The sequence below is a fragment of the Rhinolophus hipposideros genome (assembly GCF_964194185.1).
Source record: "Rhinolophus hipposideros genome assembly, chromosome: 7".
NCBI classification, from domain to species: Eukaryota; Metazoa; Chordata; class Mammalia; order Chiroptera; family Rhinolophidae; genus Rhinolophus; species Rhinolophus hipposideros.
In genome coordinates, this window is record NC_138053.1 from 48,820,700 (window position 1) to 48,846,038 (window position 25,339).

General features: G+C 41.8%; 1 protein-coding gene across 5 annotated transcripts in view; it reads right to left on the reverse strand.

The window, feature by feature from the left end:
• The window catches only part of LOC308499444 (uncharacterized protein), a 48,521-nt gene that overhangs the window by 22,170 nt on the left and 1,012 nt on the right, over positions 1 to 25,339 (reverse strand). The window contains exons 2-3 of one of the 5 annotated variants that reach the window (XR_013993591.1): positions 18,222 to 18,328; positions 2,747 to 2,910 (exon numbers count right to left, since the gene is read on the reverse strand). Coding sequence is in view for 3 of the 5 variants with exons in the window: in XM_081052896.1 (XP_080909022.1) it covers positions 18,223 to 18,328 (106 nt within the window). In the remaining 2 variants the exon portion in view is untranslated. Of the gene's footprint in view, positions 1 to 1,223; positions 2,915 to 18,221; positions 18,329 to 25,339 lie in introns of those variants that run through there. The other 4 variants (XR_013993592.1, XM_081052895.1, XM_081052894.1 and 1 more) reach the window with 4 other exon arrangements.

A 25,339-nucleotide genomic window follows, 5' to 3' on the forward strand; every position in this document is an offset into this window, starting at 1 on the left:
ACTTATACTCGGATTTCCCCCCACTCCCCAGCATTTTATTATGAACTAGTTCAAACACAGTAAAGTTGAGTTATATGTTAAACACCCATCTACCCATCACTTAGATTCTATCATTATTAACACTTCTACCACACTTCTATCTCTGCTTTACCACATATTTAACCATCTTACATTTTGAAGAATTTCCAAGTAAGTTATAAATATCAGTATGCTTCATCCCTAAGTTCTTAAGCTTGTATATCATTAACTATGGTTCAATATCCGTTTACATTTTTGGGGGTAAAACTGACATAGTGAAATGCAAATCTAAAGAGCAGCATTCTACAGGTTTTGACAAAAGCATATACTTGTGTCACCCAAACCTCTGTCAGTCACTCCAGAATACTCCCTCAAACCTTTTCCCAGTCAATCCCCGACCTTCAAAGGCAACCGCTGTTGCGGGTTTTTTCCTCAGAGATTATTTTTGCCTATTCCTGAGCTTCATATGAATAAAGTCATACAGGATGTACTCCTTTGGTCTGGCTATGTCACTCAGCATAATTTATTTGAGATTCAGCCATGTTGTTACATGCATCACTGGTTTGTTCCTTTTCATAACTAATTAGCAATCTATTTTACGGCTACACCACAGTTTATCCGTTCTCCTATTGATGGACATAGGGCTCTTTCTAAAGTGGGATTTGAGCTTGGTGTTGAAGGACCTAGAGAGGAGGTGACTGAGGGTCCAGAGGAAGGCAGATATATGCTGCAGGCAGAGGAAAAGCCATGAAGGAACTTCATCTCCAGATTCCAAAATGCAGGGCAAGACCTTACTAAGGAAGGGTGGGTGTTTTCAGGCCCCACTTCCATTAAGTGCCAAGTGCCTACTCCACTGTTGAGGTGCCTCTCAATTTGTTCTCTCTTTTACATAACCACTTCTAGTTCAGGTCTTTATTTGCTCTCACTTGGGTTGTTGCAGGAACCTAAATTGGTAGTTTTTCCATCTCTGATCTCCCTCCCCAGCAATCCACGTCCCCAACAATCCATCACCAAGACAACCTTTCTGAACTGCACCTCTATGCCATTGTCACCTCCTTAATGCTCACCCAGCTAAGGCCAAATTCCACCTGGGCCTTTAGGGTCCTCTACAGGTGGCACTGATTACCCTATCTGGAGTTTGATATTTTTGTTTTGTTTTTTAATTTATTATGTGTGGTGTGTTTTGTTGTTGTTTTTTTTTTTTTAAGTAGTGCGCAGCTCACAGTGGCCCATGTGGGGATCGAACCGGCAACCTTAGTGTTATCAGCACCAAGCTCTAACCAAGTGAGCTAACCAGCCACCCCTCCGTCTCTGGAGTTATTATCTAGTTTCCACTCTACAATGTTGTACATAAGCCATTCTCAGCTCCTCACAAACACCCCAAAGGATCCAATCCAAGCTTTGCCCCCCGCATGCCCCTTTTTATGCAGTTCTCTCTACCCATAATTCCTCCCTCCCTGTATCCTGCAATCTAAACCGTACCATTCCTCAGAGCCCTGCCCAAATTTGAAATGTTACCTCTCAGGAAGCCTTCCCTCTCACTCTCCTCCGAATCACTAAGCACTCCCTATCCCTCTTACAGACCTTAAATGCAGTTTGCCTTACAGCCATTGTTATTCAAAAGAATGTTTTCAGCTGCAAGTACCAGAAAATCCAAGTGACTGTGGTTTAAACAAATTGGGATTTGCTGACTCTGATTCTCCTGGTTTTTCTCTCAGGTTGCAAGTGGGCTACTACTGCTTCAGAAATTAAGTCCATGTTCACAGCAGGAAGAAGAGAGAAAGGAAGCAATGTCCGGCACACGTTTCCCTTTCATTAGGAAAATAAAACTTGTCCCAAATCCTCCTAGCATTGGAGTCTAATTCTAATTAACGCACATCAGAATTTAGGATCACTGGCTTAAAACTAATATTGATCTATCATCTGGGGCTAGTATATCCCCCTCCCCGCAACAAAATCAGAGGTCTCTTGGCAAGGAAGAAAGGAGGATGGACACGAAAATACAATTAAGTGTTTGCCACATCAATGCTGCCAGAATGCCAGCTCTTTCAAGGCAAAAACTAGATCTTATTCACCTTGCCTCCCCTTAAGAGGTCTAGAATCTCAAAAATTTTGATGATAGGTGATAAATAGATAATAATACAAGCAATTTACAAGTGAACCACTTGTTAACAAAATTGTAAGTAGGAGATAATCAATACTCAACTGTTTTAATGAGTTGTTCAATGAGTTATTCAATGAAAACTGAGTAGAAACCATGCTAACTTACCTCTTCTTCATTGTATGCCTGGTGACTGCGTGTCTGAAGTGAAAACCTAGGTAAGCAGAAGCCCTAGAGGAAATAATCAGCTTCTCATGATCCCCAGCCACCCTTTATCCACTTTCCTCCCACGTTACTAGTGACCCCACTCTCTACAGCTGATTAAAAAAAAATTTTCAGACCATGTGACACCTGGGGGCTCATAACATACCCACACAGTGCTTGGGCCTGTGGGGGGCAGGTGGGAAATCCTGCAATCTACAGTTGAAATGTCATATTTAATTTCTATCATGTATTCAATCTCATTATAATAAATTCCATGTGGCATTCCCATTTGGGGTTGATCTGGCATTTCATTATATTCGCCACATTGCTATAAATTACATTCCCAATCAATAGATTAAAACAAACTTGATGTGAACTTTCCCTGCAGTCCATTAAAAATGAAAAGCAATGCTGTTCACCCACTGTGTTGGTTGAAGATTCACAGCCTTAGCAGATAAACTCCAATCTCAATGACTGAACAGAAGTTTATTTCTTGCTCAAAGGGAGTCCAATACAGGTCTTTCTGATCGGTAGGCAGCTCTCCAGGTGGTGATTCAGTGGTCCAGGCTCTTTCCCTCTTGTGGCTTCTATCTTCAACCAGAAATTTCCAACATTATTGCCAAAAAGAAAAGAGAGTGGGTGATCACATGTAGGAGTTGGGGGGTGGAGGAGGTGGCGGTGGGGGGAGGGCAGGTTGGGGAGGGGCATATACCACTTTCCCCCACATTCCACTGGCCAAAACTTTGTCACAGAACTACACCCAAATGGCAGGAGGCTGGTAAATGTAGTCTGGCTGTGGGCTGGAAGCAAGAGGAAACGTGGTAAACAGCGAGCATGGCTCTGCCACACCCATCAAGGGAAAGAGATACATACAGGCTCACAACTTCTGCCTCCCCCCAATTTTTTTTTTTAATCTTTGTTCTGGGATTAAGAGATTTGAGTGGATGGTTTGTAAATACATTTTGTTTCTAGTGGGGGTTCTTGAGGTGTTGGAAACCAAAGACTAGAAGGAATTAATGCCAATTGTTAATGGCTGTGAGAAATGGAAGCAGGAAGGTCTTCTTAGCCAAGAACTCCATATTTTAGGAAAGTGACTCATTCATGGGCAGAGACTAGAACGAATAATAGTATTCTTTGCACATGGAAATAATTGTATCATTTATAGTCTTTTCTTAACATTACACATCAGGCTTAGATTTTAGTTCTGAATTACCTATGTTCTCATTGCCTAGGTCATTATATTTGGTAAAAATTGTTGTGTTGTGGGATATACTCTCGTTCAGCTTTTCCCTCTGGCCCAGGAAGCCTGTCCTTCCCCAGTATGCCATTTGTACACACAGACTTCTCCATTTGCTTTCTCGTGGATGGTCTTTGTTTCAGGTTGTGAGTGGGAAGAGGCTCTGAACCCTGCAGGCCCTCAATCAGCAAACGCTCCCTGCTCGTCCTCCTATCTCCCTGAGTTCTCTGTGAACATCCACAGGCAGCCTGACACCCAAACGTCTTGCTCACTGCCCATCTCTATAGCACTGTGTGGCATCTAGGTTGAAATGAAGTATGTTGTCAATTCACTTAGTACAAACTCACAGAGGGGCAGAAAGCAGGCTTACCCAGACTGAATGGTTCTAAATTTCTCTCAAGAACTTGAGCTAATACTTGGGTACATAAATGTGATTTACCAGTCAGGGATTTCTGTAGAAATACAACCTATAGGAGATATAAATATAGAGATAGAGATACATTTATGTTAAGGAATCGACTCAGGCAATTGTGAAGACTGGCAAGCCTGAAATCTGCAGGGCAGAACAGCAGGCTGAAAACTCAGCCAGGAGCAGAGGTTGCAACCTTGAGATAGACTTTCTTGTCTGAAAAACCTGGTTTTGCTCTTAAGGCCTTCAACTGATTAGATCAGGCCCACACATGTGTCAGGGGTAATTCCCCTAAGGTTAATTGATGATAGGTGTTAACTATATCTATAAAAAACTTTCACAGCAACACCTAGATTTGTGTTTGATTAATCACCAAGTCATATAGCCTGGCCAACACAGAAAACTAACCATCACAATAACCAAAGTAATCAGAAATGTGATTGTGCAGCATGCTTCCTTGGAGTCGTTTCAGAAAGCTTTTTGAAAAAAGGACAACACTCTCTTACGCCCTAATGTCACATTGTTGGTCCATCAGGACGCTTTTTTTCTAAAGAGTTTGTGATTTGGTCTAAACAGAGCGTCAACCACAGTGGAGGTTTTTGATTTATGATTGGATGGTAGTCGTCACTCCTTCTTCATAGTTCCGTGATGTTTCAAACTTAAAAATGAAAAGTGAAACTCTCCCTTCTAAAATTTTCTCCCCCACGCCCCTGAAAATCCAGTTCCAAGAGGCCATCTCACTCTTGCTTTTTATCAGTGCTTCCGGGTATGTGAAGCTTCAAAAAGCATTCTCTTGGAAAATCAAATCTGAATATATTCAAAGGGCTGGCCTTCAGCTCTGCAAACTTTTGACAATAATGTGCATTAAATGTAGTTTGTTAAAATGTGTTTTCTTTTCATAGCTGGTGGCTTGCAAGCCATTTCTGGGAAATGTTGATTATAAGATTAAGCTCTTTTCAGTAGGTTTCAAAAGGTGCCACTTCCTCCTCCCCAAGGTAATTTTCAAGCAAAGGCATCTATTCAGAGAAATGAGGGGTTGAGCAAATCCCTCTAGGCCCACCCATTGTCGCTGCCAGGAGTCGTGAACCTGCGGGTTCAATGCTGGAAAAACAGCGCTGAGCCCCTGCCAGGGACACCGCAGAAGCCGTCTGCCCCCACAGGCAGGTGCGTGGGGTGCGATGGGGAGCCTCAGCATTGTGTATTTTAATTTTTCAACACAAATTCTAAAGCCAGGGAGGAAGGCAGGAACACAACCAGCCCTCAGATCCGTCCTTGAGTCACTCTGTTAAGTGGAACTGGGTAATTGTCTCGTTGGAGACTTGCAGAAGCAGCTCGTGGGAAAGAATGATTTATACCTGAAGTATATTCATTAGCTTGTGCATCAAAAGGCCACACGTGGATAAAAACCATGATCTTGGCACTCTATGCACTCTGCAGCCTTGAGATTTGAAAAGCAGAAGCCCACATGCCCAGGTTACCAACCTGTCTCCCTCTCCCAGCTCCACCCTCCTGGCAAGCTGGGGTAGCAGGTGGAGGTGTTGGGAGGGGGCAGCTGAAACTCCCCAGGATTTGGGTTGAAAATGAGCGGAGAAGTTGGATGCCTTGTGCAAATAAGCACTCCATTAAGGGTCTATTTTGGTTTCTTGGGACCTTCCTACTGGTCTAGCTTAAATTGAAAGGGGATTTGGTTTGCCTCACTGGCTGTTTCCTCCCACTCGTATCACAATTACAGCATTGTTCATTGTCATTAAAATACATTTAATATGCACCATTTTTGCATGGCCCTCTGCCAAAATTTGCACAAAGACACTGTCCCAAGGCCCTAAAAGATACTAGACATTGAGAGAGAAGACCTGGGTTTCAACCTTGGGTCCACCTGGGAATGTTCGTGAAAAACCTTAGCTGCAAAGAACAAAACCCTCACTAGAATCTCCTCACAGTAAATGGGTACGACAGGGTGTTGGCTGTAAAGATGTGTACACACACACACACACACACACACACACACACACACACACACGTTGAAACCAGAATGTGAAGCCATCAGGAATCATGGGGCTCGGCTGGTTGTCGGTTGTGGTTTCTTTCCTACTGTGTCTGATGCTTTCTGTGTGTCCCTTGTAACTCCAGCTCACTTCCCCCAAAGGCTCTTGTTTTGAATCCCACTACTAATTTCTTTTCTCTGTTTCTTAATTCAAATTCTCAAGCTATAATATGACTGTCCCAGCTCATCTTTTAAAGTCAGCCCTTATAACAGCCCAATAAGGATTGACTGATTGCGGGACAAGAAGATTCAACTGCCTGGGCAGAGAAGCCTTGAGCAGCCTACTCCCTTCTTTCAAACAAGTGTGGCAGACCGGGCACTCTGAGGCTTGGCTTGTCCAAAACTCTTGGGCAGGTTACTCATCTTTCCCAGACCCCATTTCCTCCACTGTATTACGATGGTGGCACCTGCCCAGCCCACAGAGTTAGCACTCATGCATTCAAAAATCACTTATTTAGCTTCTACACAAAGCACTTCTATGGAGTCCTTTCCAGGAACTGTGCTCAGCAATGGGGAGGCAGGGGTGAGCAAAACTCATGTATATCTTCCCTCATGAAGTTGACTTATATCTGTGGAAACAGAGCCCCACCCTCCCACCTGCAACACCACTGCAGACCCGATGTTAAGATTCCTTCATTCATTCTGTCATTCATCAAGGACTTCTTAAGCATCAATCATAGGTCACATCAGCACTAAGGTAAAGAAGACATGGTTTCTGATCTCAAGGAGCTCAGGGTTAGAAACAACCACATAAGCAAACAGTGATGGTGCAAAAGCACATGTTAGCAGGTAAAATATGAGGTATGGAAAGGGAACCTCAGCTTGGCTGTGCAAGTCAAAGGAGGCTTCCCAGAGAAGGCGACACCTGAGCTGAGATTTAAAGGATGGGGAGGAATTTGTCATGTGTTCAAGCAGTGGAGGGGGTAGGGTGAAGAAGAACTATGGACATTCCAAGCAAAGAAAATAACACGCAAAGTACAGAATTTGTAGAGATTACATACGGGGAGTGCAAGATACAGAAACACTCTAGGATTGCTGGAACATACAATTTAAGAACTATGGCAAAAAAAAAAAAAAGACTTTACAAAAGTAGTAGAGGACAAACTATCACGTAGAACCTTGAATGTCTTGTTAAGTACTTTAAATTTTATCCCATGTCCCATGGGGAGTCATGAAAGAATTCAGATTAGTGGACTAATCTCAGTGGATTAAGAAGCTCATTACGTTTTTCACAATGAGCCCTCTGGGTGACAAAGCAAGGCTGGATTGGAGAAGGGTAAGACCAGAGGCAGAGCAGACGTGAAGAGCCAGCGGTAACAGTCCCAAGGAGACACGATGAGGACCTGAACTGATTGAGGCAGCAGTGGGTAGGAGAGGAGGCGAGCATCTGCAGAGAGCTTTAGAAGGGGTAATTGACTGAACTTGGTGAGTATTTTGGAAGTAGAGAATTAAAAAGATGAGCTGACTCCCAGGTTTCTAGAAGCCTGAGAGACTAGGGAAGAGAGAGACGCTGGACTCCAGGGATTCAGGAAGGAAGCAGGTGGGAGCTGCTAACTCCCATGAGGACAGGTGGAGTTGGAAGTGTCTCGGGAACATGCAGAGACGTTGAGAGGCTCTTCAGATGGGTTTGCAGGGCTGCTGCTCAACATAGGAAGCTGGGATGAAGGTCTACGTGTGGAGGCATCAAATCGTGGAAGCATCTGAGACTAGGGGCTCAAGAGAAGTGCACTGTGAGAGTGAAAGGATCCATGACGGGAGAGTGGACGGACACCTGTCTGCAAGTGAAGGGAGACTCACCGTCATTGGAAGAAAAACCCACCATCTCTACAATGAGCTGTTCGCTCCAATCCTGCCACTTAGGAGTACACCCTGGATTGACACAGAATAAATCACTATTCCCTCACAAAGATTAGTGGTGTTTGCCTTAGCTAAGAATTTGAACTGACCCAGGATAAGGACAAACTGAAGTTTCGTGCGTGCATGCGTGCATATGTGTGTGTGTGTGTGTGTGTGTGTGCACGCGTGCGCAAGTGGTGCCTTAGGGGAAGATGTTCTCTGAAAGGCTCAGTAATGAGCTGTCTTTCTTATGCTCCATGAGGCCCTGGCCCAATCCAGAACTCCCATTGCTCCGCCTACTAATATATGAGGCCATCCTCTTTGTGGATACACAAAACTGCACTGGGAAACATTTGTTCTAGAGAAGAATTTAAGACGGAAAAACATGTACCTCTAGGCCAGCTGAAAGGAAAAACGTTAATGAAGCAGAGCCTGAAGACTGACAGAGCGAGAGAGGTAAGTGATGGAGATGGAGAAGGCCCCTGAGGGCTCCAGAGCAGAGAGGACGGGGTTGGAAAGAAGGTGACAAGAAGAAAGGAGTCAGGAGGGGGCCCAGCTCACTGGGTGGAGGAAGGGAAAGGAAGTCACACTTTGAAGTGGAGGTACTTCACACCTGGGGCTTAAATCCCTGTGAGTATGGAGAGATTGGAGCAAGGCTTTCGGAGAAGAGGGAGCATGTGCTTATGCAATGTGGGCTCCAGAACAGTCAGTGAGGCAAGATGGACCTGGTGAGGGACCACAGATATATAAAGAAGAAGCCAACGCATGTTTACAATCAAGTGTACACAGTATCTGTCGAGGTCGTGTATATTTGGAGGTGAAAGTAGTCATCTCAGATATTCCAGGTTTTCAGTAGAAAAGGACCAGGGAAAGTCATCACATTCCTTTGATAAATCCAGAATAATTCATAGAGAATACTAAGAGAAAAACCACAAGGATTGAAGTTTAGGCAAGACAAGCACGTGGCAAGGAACTGCGGTGGCCTCTAAGAGCTGAGGGTGGCTTCCAGCCATCAGGTTGTTCTGCCAACAACATGAGTGAGCTTAGAAGTGGCTCTTTCCCCAGTCACGCTTCAGATGAGACCAAGCCCAGGATGACACCTTGTGCCACCTTGTGAGACCCTAGGAACAGGACCCAGCTAAGCCATGGTCAGGATCCTGACTCTCAGAGACGGTGAGATAATAAATATGTGTCGTTTTAAGCTGCTAAGTTTGTGATCATATTTTTGTGCATCAATATGAAACTAATACAAGGTGTAATGGTTAATTTTATGTGTCAACTTAATTGGGCCACAGGGTGCCCAGATATCTGGTCAAACGTTACTCTCCATGTTTCAGTCAGGGTGTTTTTAGATTAAATTAACATTTAAGTAGGTGGACAGAATAAAGCAGATTGCCCTTCTTTATGTGGGTGGGCCACATTCAATCAGTTAAAGACCTGAACAGAATAAAAAGGCTGACTTTTCCTCAAGTAAGAGAAAATTCTTTCTGCCTGCCTTCAAATTGGGACATCAGCTTTTTTTCCTGCCTTCAGACTCGAACTGAAATTTCGGTTCTTCCTGGGTCTTAAGCCTGCCACCCTCTGAATAAGAACTACACCATCAGCTCTCCTGGTTCTCGGACCTTCGGGATACAAAAGAATATACAGATGTCAATGCAATAGTCTTTCAACTTTTCTACATGTTTCAAAATACTCAAAATAAAAATTGGGGAAAATATTGTGAAGTCAGAAGTGTCAAGAGACCGTCCAAAGAAGGCTCCCACGAACTGTCATTAGACTCTCTCGCTCCCTTCTTCTCAGCCTCCCTCCTTTCCCTTTTTCCTCAGTGAATCTACTTTATTTAACATGAGATTTGATAATTCACAATAGACACTGTGGCTAAACATAAATAATAAATCCACCTCTCTTTTGTGCAGATTTATGCTCTATAAACATTACACTAAGAATGTTTGGCCTTAACCTTTGTTCTGCAAATGTTTCAGAATTTTTCTACTGCCACATTACAAGATAAATGTCAGTCTAAATGAAGGCTTTTCCATAAAGCTCAGCAGCTTCACAGATGGCCTTTAATTCATAGTCATAAAAGATATGACTACATTTTTTTTTGGTTGAAAATAATTTCAAAAGCTCTTCTTAAGTTCCCACCAGAACATAACGCTACTCTTGACGCTGCATGAGGTCAGTTAAATAAACTTAGACACTGTCCTCCAGGACTTATCGACAAACTGATACCATTACATAAAAGTAAGGTTTTACCTAGAATTAACATAACCACTTTTATCAGAAACCTCAATAATTGCACATGGACAAATAGCTGTGTTGCTTTCTCTGATGTGACTTGACGAATTATCCCATATGGAAAGTGAACAAGGTTAGCCAGAAGCAAACAATGAAGATATGCCTCAAATTCATTTTCTGAAAAACATACCTTGAGGAAACCTATCACCACTGAGATCATATATTTTAAGGACATCTGTCACATAGCAGAGCAGTGGTTCTCCACTTTGACTGTGCATTAGAAGCACCTGGGGAGCTTAAAACAATACTGGTGCCAAAGTTCCCATCCCCTTGTTTCAGAGTCCACTTTTGGTCTGGGATGATTTTTAAGTTTCCCTAGTGGATTCTAATGTGCAACATATTGAGTGAATAATGAACTTTTTACATATTCTTAGATTACATTCAGAAACTAATTTTTTTAATTTCCATGAACTCTTTCTTGGTATCTGAATATTCTTTTTCTATAGCACCATCATCTCGTTACACAGATGTATGTGTAATGTATTAAATAATGGTACTCTATAATCTAGGCTGCTCATGCTATACCAAAATGCACAAACCAAGAGGGTCGAAATGGAGAAAGGATTCAAAATGCTCTCAGATTAGAACTAGCTATAGCGACAGGTAATGCTGAGTCTGAAAAGAAAGACCTGATAACATGACAGCTGCCTTCTCACAACTCAAAGGCACACTGAAGTGCAGAGCTAGGGTCATGGATAGCAGCTAAAGGAAGGGAGGTTTTGGCATAATAGATGACTTTCTTAAAAAGTTGTTTGTCTGGGGTTAGATTGGATTGCCTTGAAATTATGAATGCCTGGTCATGCAGAAATTCAGACATTGGCTTTTTGACCTGGAGGCCAGGTTGTTTCAGAGGAAACCCCTGTACCAGGTGCTATATTAAGCATTTGTTATTTTTCTGGCCGTCCAATATCTCTTTGTTCTTTTCGAAGTAACATCCTCCTAGTTTTTTTGAAGGCCCACATTTCTCCCACTCAGTTCTGATGGAACTGATTCTTTGTCTTGTTCTAGGGGAGGAACACCGATCCACTCCCAACTGGAAAACTAGGGTCTCCCTACACAGTGACTGGTTCAAGAATGAACAAATAACCCACAGCAAGCCTATCAGAGCCAAGGAGATTAAACTCTGGAATTTTGCTCACATTTTTGAAGACACTCTTCCACTATTTAAAACTGTGAGGATGTGATGTGGAAAATATGAAGTCAGAGATAATGAAAAGGAGAAGAAAATTTCAAAACGATCTCATTAATAACCTTAGAGAAGATGATATATCTGTGCAAAGAGAGGATGATGCTATAGAAAAAGAATATTCAGATATCAAGAAAGAGTTCTTAGAAATTAAAAAATATGATGCTATTTCTCACCAAAAAAAAACCCCAAAAATCAATGATCAGTGTAGAGTGCCTATGGTCAAGTGTCTTAGCAGCACATTCCAGTCAATGGACTGCTTAATAAACTACCTTTATCATTCTACTAAGCTGCCTGGATTCTGCTGACAATGGTGCATATGAAGTACTCTCTTTTGATATTTTCCATAAATCTCAATTGTTAAAAATTGATTAATTAAAAGATGATGTTAGTAATGAAAAAAATCACTGATGAAGTTGAAAGATAAATTTGAGGAAATCTTATCAAAAGTAAAACAAAAAGACATAGAGATGAAAAATACGAGACAAATATATATACATATATATATATGTGCATATATAAACTTAATCCAAGAAGATAAACATGCTGAAAATAGAAGACCCAGAAAAACAGGAGAGAAAATGGAAACAAATAAATTATCAAAGAAATAATGAAAGAAAAATTCCTAGAACTGAAGAACAGGAGTGTTCACAGGAAAAGGTCCTACCCCTGACGGCACAGCAAAAATAAATTTAAGAGACCCACAGTGAGGCACATGATCATTGTCTCTGAAGACAAAGTCTTACTATCACAGGGCTTGGAAGAAAGTTAAAATCAAAATGTAGCGTTGAAGAAGGCTCTTGCCCAGATTCTGAAATGCAAATCTAAACAATGCCCTGGTTTCATAATACATTATTTCACAAAAGCTAAAATAAATTCATGAAAACATTTTTCAAACTTGATATTTTAAGGAATTCTATAGTGACTTCTTTCATAAATATGGCAACCAAGATTTCCTGATCTGAACGAGGCCAGAAGACAAAGTAGGTGACTCGAGAAAGGGAACCAGGAAAACAGCCTTCCTTTAAAACTCTGTCCAGTAGTGGATGGTCAAGCCCTCCTGCTTATAATCTGAGAATACTACACGTGTCTAGCTAATTTCTCAAGACGACTTCTTAAAGCTCCAAAATGTTCTCAATAAAGGAATACAAAAATTTACGAATGTTACAATTGTGTAAAAACTATATCTATAATGTGGCCAATCATAAAAATTTGCAAAATTAAAACAAGTTATGATAGTATGTTTCTATCAGTGTTTTTATTCACCCATTTTTCTTAATATTATTATATTAGTTTTGCAATTAAAATATTAAGTTCCTTTTCTTTTTCCTTTAAAATAATTGGCCCCAAGTACAAAATAAGTTTAACTCATTCTATTTACTCTCATACCACGTTCCAAGATAATTTTGTGAAGACCTAAGTGTTCCATTTAAGTATTACGAGAAGTAAAATGTTAAGGGATGTTTCAGATCTGTAAAGTTGAATAAAATAGCATTTAAATGACAGGATATAATTATAGATCACTAAGAATATGGTACAAAATGTACCCAATCTCACCTCTTCATACTTAGATGAGTCCTTCAGTGAGATATGAGATTAATAAAATATCAAAAGGCATAACTCTGGAAAAAACAAGTCTTCATAGTTAGAGATATGAGAGCTAGAAGAATAATTACTAAAATATAATAAAATCTATAGTAACCATAATGGACTTGAATCTATACTAATTGTGTGTCACTTAATTAAAATTTGCCTTTTATTTTCATTTTATTGTTTTCCAAGACCAAGTACTCCACCTAAACTTATAAGACCCCATAGGAAAATATCATATCCCATATAGCTCTTAGTTCAAGTTCCCCCTAAAGCAGAAGGTAGACAAGGTCTAAAAGCAGGTATTTTATTTATTGGGGAAGCAATCCTACGAAGCAGAAATTAGAGAATAAAACAGGAAAGGAGGAAAAGTATTTAAAGAGTGCATTCTCAAGGACACTTAGGTAATGGAGGCCTGGATGAAATTAGAGGTGGTCCAAGGGCATGGGACATGGAACACCAAGAACACCTGCTATATTCACATACCTAGAATCTTCCCCTACACTCAAAAACTCTCAATAAAAGCATTGAGTCATTTAATTCATTTCAATGGCCCCTAAGGCTTCCTGCTCCAATCAGTTGACATTGCCAAAGATTATCTGAGAAGGTGCACGTTTCCTTTACAACTACATTCCAGGATCTCAGTTCATCCTGTCAAGTCCACGTGTCTTTGTAGCAAGTAACAGAAGCCTTCTCGTGTTAGCTTAAGCTAAGGGGCATTTATTATGAGGCTACGGGGTTATCTCAGGAACCCCAACATGAGCCTCAGGCGTACTCTGGCCTTGGAAACCTGAGGGCGGCCCTCTCCGCTGCATGCTGCCTTCTCTCTGCAGAGTTTCAATGAACCATCATGCTGAGTGGGGCTGCGATCAGCCAATGTTCACCGCCTATACTGAGGTGGTACTGCCAGCGATTCAGAGGTCAGAGACGCGTGCCTGGACCTTGATGAGTTTAGAATGTTGTTAAGAAGGCAAGGCATACCAGTATACAGAGAAGTCTACATACGAACTAAAGACTAAATGATTGTTCCCATCTAGCATTACAGGGACGCATAACAGGGCTACGCCACAGTGGTGGGGACGGTCAGCAAAGGCTCCGTGGAAGAGGTGAGCTGGGTTTCCAAGGTAGTGTAAGATTCAGAAAAGCAGAGAGGAGAAGATGGGGCAGGAAAGGACGTTATAAGCAGGCAAGGGATTAGAGGAAGGAATGTAACCAGTCCATCTCCAAGAGATTACCTGGCCCACGGTGAGGACAGTGACTCCACCCACACTGATTAACCCCCTACTGAATGCTGGTCAGGATGGTAAACCAGACTCTAGTAGAATGTTGGAAGTATCTGCCTGTTCTTTTCAAACTCCATTTCAGCTGTTGCCTTGCATAAGATTTTGAAAACTGCACAGACTATAGCTTTGGCAATATCCTAGGTGAACTCTTCTTACGTAGTCACAAGCATTACTACTCTTAGCCAGGATCAAGAAACGCTTCAAATTTGGCCACAACAAATTTTAAGATTTAAAATTTAGAACAAAGAGGTTCTAAACCAAAAATAGGGGGTTTTCTTTTCCAAGAAGCCTGGACACAGGTATTTTGCCACAGAATTTGGAGATATGGATTTTATTACATTAGTAAAAAAGCTTCACAACCCATTTTAACATTTATGCTTTAAATTATTTCCTTTGAATTGGAAACGAAACTGAAAGTGACATTAATTCTTAATGTTCTACATTAATTCTTAATGTTCTAGTTCTTAACCTCCCCATTCTTTAAGAAATAGAACACTCTCGACTAACTCCATACACCATCAAATTATCCAATTACACAATGATTAGTCATCATCCCCTAAACAGAATACATGAATTAGTTGTTTTCATCATACTGCTATGTGAAAACACTCACCAAATATTGTCAAGGTATTAAACATATTTTTGTAATATTACATTTAACCAGGTGACCACTTCTAACTTTCCTTTCTTCCTTCTGCACATTTGTTAAGCAGGAGCTACAACCTCAGCCTAGCAGGAACCGTTCTTGCTGAACTTTCCTTTCCCTGGAGTAACACATGCTGGACTTTGCCCACTAAGGTTTGTCCCGGTCTTGCCTGCATTCTCTAGTCTTCTCTGCTGAGACATCCCATTCCCTACATCGTCACTAACCTGGTTTGAAGACACTATTTCTTTCTTTTTTTTCACTGCAGAGCCATTGTTCATCTAGCATTGTAACGTTAAAGAACAGTAAGAAGATCTATATTGGGCAAAAATCAAATGACAAACAAAAAGCAACTTGAAAAGGCAATAGCATGCAGGAGAGATGAGTTCTCCTAAAGCTCATCAGTGCTTTTGACACGTGCCATCTGTCAAGAACGTAACATTAAAGCATGCGGCACGGTAGTGATGCCTGAGAAAGCAGTTTTACTTTAAACATCTATTTTCAAGCCTAAGTAAGTCAAATTCCATCCTTCCAAATGGTGTATTAGTTCTCGGGGTGGAGGGGACATATAACTAATATCTGCCCAAAATGTAAAGCAAACACCTCAATCTGAAGGAATAATTCCACCTAACAACCAGAGAGTGTCACCGACTGGTGAGAAGCCCAATTGCAATGAGATTCTACCATGCATGTCAATATCCAGACCAAAGGAAGAGGGAGGGGACCAACGTTCCCCAAGTATAAACTGGATTCGGGAATGTTTCAGACAGGTGACAAGTAAGTACAGGTTTTGGTTTTTTTTAATGTTTAAATACTTAGATTCCTTGTTGGCAGATCCTGGGGACAAGAGGAGAAATTCAGGTTTGGCCGTGGTTCTGAGACATCCTCTTTTTAGCCAGCCCTGCATGCCAGCAGCATCTCAATACCTCATCAACCTTTCTTTGTGGCATTGCTCTGACCTCATGACCTGAGTGTGCAACTGCCCTGGCCTCACAACCAGTCTCTTTGTGATCTCAGTTCTGCAAACTAGATACCTGTCTGTGCCACTCCCTTCTCCACCCCACCTGTCTTTTCTGCCAAATAATACAATTCTCCAGGAGTGATGAATATAATCCTCGCTCTTCCACTAATTGGCTGTGCAATCTAGGTAAATAATTTAGTTGGCCTGAACTTCAGTGTTCTTGTTTGTAAAATGAAGGGTTTGAATGAGATGGTTTCAAAGGTCTCTTTGAATTCTAAACTACCTGCCTTTCTATCAGGCTCTTAGAGGGTGTAGTCTGTCCCTTATTAGTCGTTAGTCCATTGAAAGGGTGAGTGGCATGTAAGTGCACTAAACAAACATGGTGCAGTACAATATTCTTTGTAGAGTACATGCTTTCCTATCAGTTGGACCCTTCAAGTAAATATAGTTTTTAAATTAATTCTTCCTGGTCTAGAACTGGACCAAGTACAGAATAACACCATATATCGCCTTTTCACATAGACTATGAAACAGTCAATGTTTTTGCAAGTAATAAAACCAACAGCAGCTAACTTATACTGAAAAGAAATTTACTGGAAGGACACCTATTGTCTTAAAGAATTTTAGAAAAACTGGAAAGTTAGCCTTGGAAACAGGGTGCATGACACAGTCAAGATCCCACCAGCGGTTCAGCCAGGGTAGGTGCTGGGCCTGCCATCGTCAGCCCTGGACACTTGTTACCATCTACTGAAGTCTCTATTCTACCGAATGATCTCTGACTGTCTCTGACCTTGTTGTCACGCCCTGAAAATGCAGTCTGATTGGCTGAGCCCTGGTCACATGTCCACAGGCAGGTCCAAGAAGAAGAGACTTATCCAATCCTCTCCAGCTTCCAGAGGGGGAAGCCAGATCCCAGCTTCCACTCATCTTAGATTCGCCATAACAGATAGGGCGTTTGGATGCTGGACAACCAAAAATGATAACTATTCACTACTACACAGTTTTCTCACTTACAATTGCAAATTTAACAAATCCTGGAGACGCGTGTAAGAGGTTAGTCATGTTATGGAGAGGTTTATGTCCGATCAATTATTGCAGCATTACTTCATCTCTTCCTTGATTTACATGAATCAGTAGTTGGTCCAATTAATGGAAACATATTCATGAGTATACTGACTAATTTACTGGGCTGGTTTTTTTTGTATTTACATCATTCCTTTGCATGACAAAATGAGTATTTGGAATGAATAATAAATCACCGGAAGAAAACACACATCTTCATTCTGAACACAGGCTGTCATTGATTTTTAAAGTAAAAATAGTATCTGCTTCTTAGTCCTGGTCTAAATTCTTCGAAGAGCTGATGCAAATTTCCCTAAGATGTGCCATGTCCTGGTTTTACAGATCAGCTGGGATGTCTGAGGTACCTAGAATTTAGGTGACAGATGCCAGAAGAGACACTAGGGCTAAAGTCCTCTCAACCTTTTACCAGAACAAACCCACTAAGCCTCAGGAATAATTCTCCCACCCTGAAAACAAAAGTGGCAAGAAGGCCCCCACCAGATTGCTGCCATTAGGCGGAACCCCTCCCAAAGCCAAAGTACTGCAAGAGAGCTTTTTGTCAAGGAGTTCAAAGACTGAGACAGTCTTCCAAAATAAACGGTCAGCTCACAGAGAGGAACCTGTCTGATGAGCGGCAGGGGTATCAGCATGGAACAGGCCTTTTGTTTTTGTAATGCTCTTAAGATATTCAGGACAACCAAAGAAAACCTCGCTAAAGAGAAATAAGCAGCCAGCAAGCCAGTGTCCTCTATCCAGGAACTCAGAGTTCCTCCCCACACTGGTCAACCAGTCTCTGACTCCCAGTCCCACAGAAGTGTTTAAGGAAGCGTTATCCTCGTACAAAGAACGTATTCATTAGGATATAGGTTTTGATGAATATAACAGAGACCTTCGAATAAGAACAGCTTCAATAAGACCGAACTTTGTTTCTCTCCATGTGAAAGTTCCCCTACTCTTCGCTGATATGATACCTACTTGTCCTTCAGGTTTCACTGGAAATGTCACCTCTTCTGAGAAGCCTTCCCTGATGCCACCTAGACAAGCTAAGGTATTCCCACTATTCTCTGAGCACCTTCTCACTTCTCAATCAAAACAATTATCACACATTAGCACTATCAACACAAGGGTAGGGGCTATGTGAATCTTGCTCATCACCCTATCTCCAGAGAACCTCCTCCCACCTGCACCTCTCAGGTAATATTTCTGGTTTATCATATATAGGGTGGTTGCTCAGACGTTTTCAAAATAGTAAAGAGTGCAAAAAACAAAACAGTAACCATGTTTGCCCCTAGCACAACTGCATATTTGGAAGAGAGCAAGAACAAATATTTCAATTCAAAAGACCTTACCTTATAGAGCAGGAGTCAGCAAACATCTTCTGCAAAGTGTCAGCGCAGAGTTTAGGGCCACATGGTCACTGCTGGAACCACTCAGCTCTGCTGTGGGAGTGGGGAAGCTGCAACGGGTACACACAATATGTAAATGAATGGGTGTGGCTGGGCTCCAATAAAACTTTGAGAATGCTGAAATTTAAATTTCACATCATTTTTATGTCATGAAATATTCTTCTTTTGATTATCTTCAATCATTTAAAAATATAAAAGTATTTTCAGCTCATGAGCCTTGCCAAAACAAGCAGTGCCTGCACTTGGCCGACAGGCTGTAGTCTACCAAACCCTGTCAGAGAGACATTTTTGACAAAGAAGAATCTCCAGCTTTGGTTCATTTCTCTAGCCCCTCTACACCTTCAGTACAATACACATTCATAAGCACCTACTATGTGCCCGGCACTGGGCCAAGAGGCTGCCAAGAGGCAAAGACGGTTAAGACCTGCTCTCTGTCTCAAAGGCCGTTCGACATGGAGCCAAATAACTGTGCCATCAGGCTGGCGGTGTTAACTGTCCTAGAGATCCACAAACTGTGGTTGCAGCCTTTGGGTGAGGGGGTGGAGAACTTCATGACAAGGTGACATGTGAGAGGTACGTCACGGGCCATGTGTACCAAGGAACCAGCAGCCCTCAGTCTGGCAGGGGCCCCGGATGGATCCCATAGGGAATAAGGCTGGAGGGCGGCACGAGGATGTGCAACGGACCCTCAGGGGACAGCATCAAGCTCGGTCTCCAAGAACCAATGGAGAGGATTAAACTGGTACCAACAATGTGTCAGTTTTTTAATGTCCTTTCTTACCATTAAAAAGTGCTTTCTGAAGCTATTTGAATCCTTTTTCTGTTACTAATTTACATGACAAACTTTCCTGGGAGATGCACTGAGTTCAACGAAGCCATGGAGGGGAAAATGCCATCACTGTACTTCAGCAAAGAGGGTTAATGTTTTCCCAGAGGCCAGAGTTTATAAAAGGAGTCAGTGGGTGGTAAAAGAAAACATAAAGCAAGAATAAGATGATAATTTCAAATGTTCATTAGATTTTGGGAAAACTCTGAACTGTCAATCCCACAGTGCCCTCCCTTGCTCCATATTAAACAAGAAAACCCCACTTTGTCCCTGAGGATTAAATTACTCAATATTAAATTGTCCCTTTCCTTTTGGCATTGAAATGGGAGTCTCGTTGGAAATCATGAATAGGAAAATAATAAATTACCCCTTCATATCAACGCAAAATATAGGAGACAAGAAAAACCAACTCAAGTTACAAAGATGGAAACTGAATTATAGTCAATGGAAGCATTGGCTATAAAACGCCATGTTGCTCATCCAACCACAAATTCAGGACAAGTCTCTTGGAGTGTCTCGTATTAAAAGATACTATCTTGAGACATAGGATCCTGGGGAATGGAAGTGACATTAATCTGCACGCAGTGATCAGTTCCCTCATGCTGACACACAGTCTGATGCGAGGTGAGGGGTCCAATTGGGGGAGCTCAGATGAGCTGGCTTGCGCCGAGTCAGGCAGAGCACTGCAGCTCTCCTTCCTTTCCGGAATTCACCTGCTGCTTCTTCCTACCAGCTTTATCCATCACCTTTCTCCTTTCCCTGGTCATCAGATTAGTGGATAAGTGACTCAAGCGCAGGTTGAGTGGCAATCAGTGATGAATTTGTACAAACTACAGGGGTGCAATATTAACATTTCTAATTAACTATTTTAATTTTTTGAGTATTACACATATGTAGTTCAAATTTCAAATTTGAAAATTTGTAAAGAGATATGGAGTAAAAACAAAACATAACCCCCTCTCACAGTGGAAGGAGTTCACCCCAACCTCTCAGTTCCCCTCTCACTAGGTAGCCTATGTTATCATAATTTCCTAAATATCCTTCTAAAAATATTTTATGTATAATAAAATATGTTTTTAAAAGATGTTATTTTAAATTATAAAAGCAATTGTATCAGTTGAGGTAAAAGGCAGGAATACAGAAGTCCTAAAATGCAATGGCTCAGACAAAATAGAAATTTCTTTCTTTCTCGTATAACAAGTCTATTCTAGGTCAGTGGGTGACTCTGTACCACTCAGTCATTCAGGGATCCAGGCTTCCTGGAAGCTCTGCCATCTACACAAAGTAAGCTACTTTGTGTCAGTTATTCCTGCCATGAGATGGGGAATGAGAAGAAAGCAAAAGGCTAGGGGTTTTCCCTTAAGCACCCTTCACTTCTGCTCACTCTCTATTGGCAGAATCTTAGTCCCATGGCCATACTAGCAGCAAGGGAAGCTGGGAAATGTAGCTATATGCCAGCTCTGTTACCACTCTTGTGGTTATGCCTTTTACTGTAAGGAGCTTAGCCCCACTCTCTACAGATTCCTTTATAATGCTTTTCCAGGTTGCTGCCAAGTGCCCTTGCTAAGTGAGGGCAGCAGCCCTTCAGTTAATGCCCGAAGTACAGCTAGGATCAGTTGTAATGTTCAACAGACTGTTATTACAAAAGAAAACTACTATGCGGAATAGCCATGCTTAATGGTAGAGCCTACTCACTGCCAACCCAGTGATTACTCTCCCCTTTATTAATGTAGTTAACAAACACTTTTATAATGCTATGCTCTGTGTGCTTTATAAAAATTAACTCATTTAATCTATCATAATAACTCTGTGAGATAGGCAGTTATGGTCCAGTGCCCAGTTTACAGATGAGGAAACTGGGACACAGAGAGGTTAAGTAATTGTTCAGGGTCACAGCCAGAAATCTATGCTAGCATTCCTATTTTACCAAAAGAACCCTCATTATATTTTAATTTAGTGAACTCAGCAAAAAATTTTGCTTCCCTTATAGGTAGAGGTAGCCATGTGACCCAGTTCTGGCCAATGAATATAAGTGGAAATCAATGGGTCAGGAAAACTATTGTTTTACTGAAAAACAAAATAAAAGGAGAGAGATACAGATTGCATATATCTTTTGCCCTTTGACCCATTTTGTGACCATGAGATGAAAAAACTGAGATGATTGAACCAGAAGAGAGAAGGACCCAGCTGTACCGGCCCTAGACTTTTTTGTATGTGGAGGGGAAAAAAAAAAAAAAAAAATATATATATATATATATATATATATATATATATATATATATATATATATATAAATACATATATATTTACATATATATATAAATATATATATAAAATGTTATATATAAAATTTGTGTATATATATATATATATATATATATATACACATATAAAAAAATGTGTGTGTGTGTATTCATTCTCATCCCAAAGCTATCTTCACTGATATTTAAATGTAGATCCTGGTCCTAACTTCCCCAATGTCCACAAGTCAATTATGCTTTTTAGGGTACCCCTACTGTCCTCTCCTTCCTTAGGCCCTCTGTCCTCTTCTCAGACTCCAACACTCATTCTCTCTGCATCAGGCCCCAATGCCAACCAACTCTACCCCCAGTGAAGTCACCCTTTCCTGTCATAATACACAGCAGTCTAGTTCCTCATGGCCTTGAATTTGTGGATTCCAGAACAGGATTTTGGATCTACCCACTTAGGTTCTGAAGAAGTACTGCTGAAACTGGGTAACCCCATTTCACTGCTGCCCATGCGGTGGTTATATTTGCTAAGCCATTTACCAAAAAAAGTCCAAGAAAAGAATCATAGACATCTTCTAAATTTTGGAAAACCTCATCCGTTTTATAGTCACAGAGGCCAATGTACAGAGGAACAAATGAAATGGGCCTCTCAACTCTGAAAGATTCAATCTCCAATCCAAAAGAACCATTCACCTTCTCAGATATAGAGTAGATACAGAGGCCCAGCTCCTACCCCAGGGAAGACATGGCTTAGCCCAAGGGTTGTGGCGTAAGGACCAAAGGTTGGGCTTACAACATATTTTATTGCCATCTGGTAACCTTCAAAGACTATTATTATGGAGGTCTTCTTTTATGGCAACTTTTCTTTCCTCCTATCAGGAAGGGCATAGTGTGGGCATATCTGTGGAGAGCTGGGGTTTGGGGGAGACTGGGCACATCCAAGTCTAAGGCTCATGGATTTTAAGTGTGGATTCTTAAATGGAGGTGTTAGCCCTCACTTCCGATCTTTTTAGCACCTCAGAAGCATTTTCTTTTCTTCCCAAAACAGGAAAGCAATCATCTCCCAAAGATAAATCAGAAAACAGCTGGCAGCTTGGAAACAGCAGCCCAGCTCTACGCTGTTGAGGTTTAGAAAATGCTGGGGCCAGTCAGCCACGGGGTTTCCCCTTAGTAGGACAGCATGGTAAAAGAGGGAGACATGAAGAAATGAGTAGAAAGGAACCAGGGGGAAGAAAACTATGAAGATAGGAAGCAAAACACACTCTGTTTTGCTCAGTGTGACAAGAAGCTTAGTGTTTAATGTTTTGCTCAGTGACAAGAAGCTTAGTGTTTAATGTTTTCCTACCCTAAAGAGAACGTCTTCCAAAAGAAAATATTCACTGTTTTGGAATCTTTCTTTCAAGTGAAAAAGGCCTTGAAAAAATGTATTTGCATCTCAAGAGTTGAAACTAAATATTTGCCTGTAAGGATGAGAAGATCAGGGCCATGAACTGTCAAGGCAAGAAGGAGAGAAGTCTGCACGGTGCCCTGCACCAGCTGCAGAGCCTCCTCTCCCCCAATTCCCTCGTCCCTGTCATTCTCTTTATGAAAGCCCCTTAACCCCAGACATGTTGTGGTGCCAGGATGGTGGTGGCCAGAGGTGATCAGCAAAGGCACCAGCCTCCCTCTCCTGCCTACCAGCCCGGACACAACACCAAGCTCAACAGCCCCCATCCTCCATGAATCGTTTCTCAGAGCATCATTGTCTTTTTTTTTTCAATCCAGCCTCTCTCCATCCATCCAACATGTTCCAATACCCTGCTGATAGATGTAGCAGGCTGACAATGCCCCCCTCAAAGAGGTTCGTGTGCTAATCCCTGGTATTGATAAATATGTTATCTTACATGCTAAAAGAAACTTTGCGGGTGTAATCAAACTAAGGATTTTGAGATGGGAGATTATTCTGGATTATCTGAGTGGGCCCAGTATAATCACAAAGGTCATTATAAGAGGGAGGCAAGAGGGTCAGAGGGAAAGAAAGATAGGTGACAACAGAGCAGAGTTGAGAGAAATTGAGACTTGAAGATGGATTAAGGCGCCACCAGCCAAGGAATGCCGACAGCCTCTAGAAATTGGAAAAGGCAAGGGAATTAATGGTTCTCTCAAGACTCCAGAAGGAATACAGCCTTGCCAACACTTCAATTTTAATCATGTATAATCCAATTTGGACAGCTGACCTCCAGAACTGTAAGAGAATAAACTTACATTTTAAGCCACTAAATTTGTGGTAATTTGTTATAATCAGCAATAAAAACTAATGAAATATAAGTGAAAATTAGATCATCTACTTTGAAAAACTGGCAACATTTACAGAAGCTGAACATATGCCTTCTTCCTGACTTACAAATTCCATTGCTAAGTAAGTACCCAATGGAACGATTACATATGTTCACCAAAGAAGTCTACTATAATGGCCCTAGCAGCATTACTTGCAATGTCCCAAACCTCAGAATTACCAAATGTCTATCAGTAATAAAATGAATAAACTGAGGTATATTCACACAGTGGAATATCATATAGCAAAAAAAAAAAAAAAGAAGAAGAAGAACCAACTATGACCATAGACAGTATGCATCTCTTGAACTTAATTTCGAGTGAAGGAAGCCACACAACACACAACACAATATATTTTGGATGATCCAATTGCTATAAAGTGAAAATGCAAGGAAAATTAATCTATGCTGGTTGAAGCCACTACTCTGCACCCCCAAAGGAGGGGTAGGAGGGAGTCTTCAGGGGAGTGGCTAATGTTCTGTCTCTTGATCTTAATGATATTTCAGTTTGTGCAAAATCATTGAACTAGCGAAATGTGCACGTTTTAATATGTACTATACATTAAGAGAAACTTTTTTTTTTTAATTTTTTTTATGGGAGAAAGGAGACCTCTGCCTTTATGCAGATTTCCCCAGTCCCTCCCTGGGAACCTCCAATCTCCCCAAACAAATACATGTGAGCTCAGGGCACAGATCCAGGATTCCCCGCTCCCTAGAGTCCAGCTCTCAGTTAAAATATCCTGTGAACTTGCTTTACATATAATCACTACAGGGCCGCCTTTCAGCAGGTACTTTCCTAAATACAGGAAGACTACCCAGAGTTAAGTCTACTTTCGGGTTCTGAGGACTCAAAACTACAAACTACTTAGGCAGCTGGATGGCTCAGTTGGTTAGAGCCCGAGCTCTGAACAACAGCATTGAGGGTTCGATTCCCACATGGGCCAGTGAGCTGCACCCTCCACAACTAGATTGAAGGACAACGACTTGGAGCTGATGGGCCCTGGAGAAACACTCTGTTCTCCAATATTCCCCAATAAAAATTAAAAAACAAAAAAACTACAAACTACTTATGATTGACGTTATCTGAACAACAAAAAATGGTCATGGTCTTCTCTCCACCAGATGATACCATGAATGGAGTCAAAAGCATTGCTTCTACTTAATTTCGTCTCTGTTTATCCCTCAGTGAAGTTTAGCACATACAATGTACTTTGTTAAAGTGTTATATCACTATTTTAATAATAGAGTAATAAAGTTATAAACTCATACAGACAAGAACGGTTGCTCCCACGGATACCCCAACCTGGAGTGAGGCCCTATGTTTACCTACAGGGAGTACAGGGCCGGGATCAGCCAGGTGAATATGAAGGGGTGGGGGTGGGGGCCAGGAGAAGGACGCAAATACGAACAGGGAGAGTCGGGGATCTGGCTGTAAGGGGTGCGGGGTGGCCATCTCCCCGCAGCGGGGAAGACCCCGCGGTCCCTACTCTGGGCCCGGTCGCTCCAGCCAAAGCGCGCGTGTGTGTGGGGGGGGCGGACTGGGGTGGGGAGGGGACTCCTTGTGGGAACAGAAGGTGGAGCTTGGGAGGCTAGGCTTTGGCCCGGGCCCGAACACACTTGGGCCCTGCGGCCCCAGGTGCAGCGCAGCCCGGAGGAAGCGCGGTGCCGCCGGGC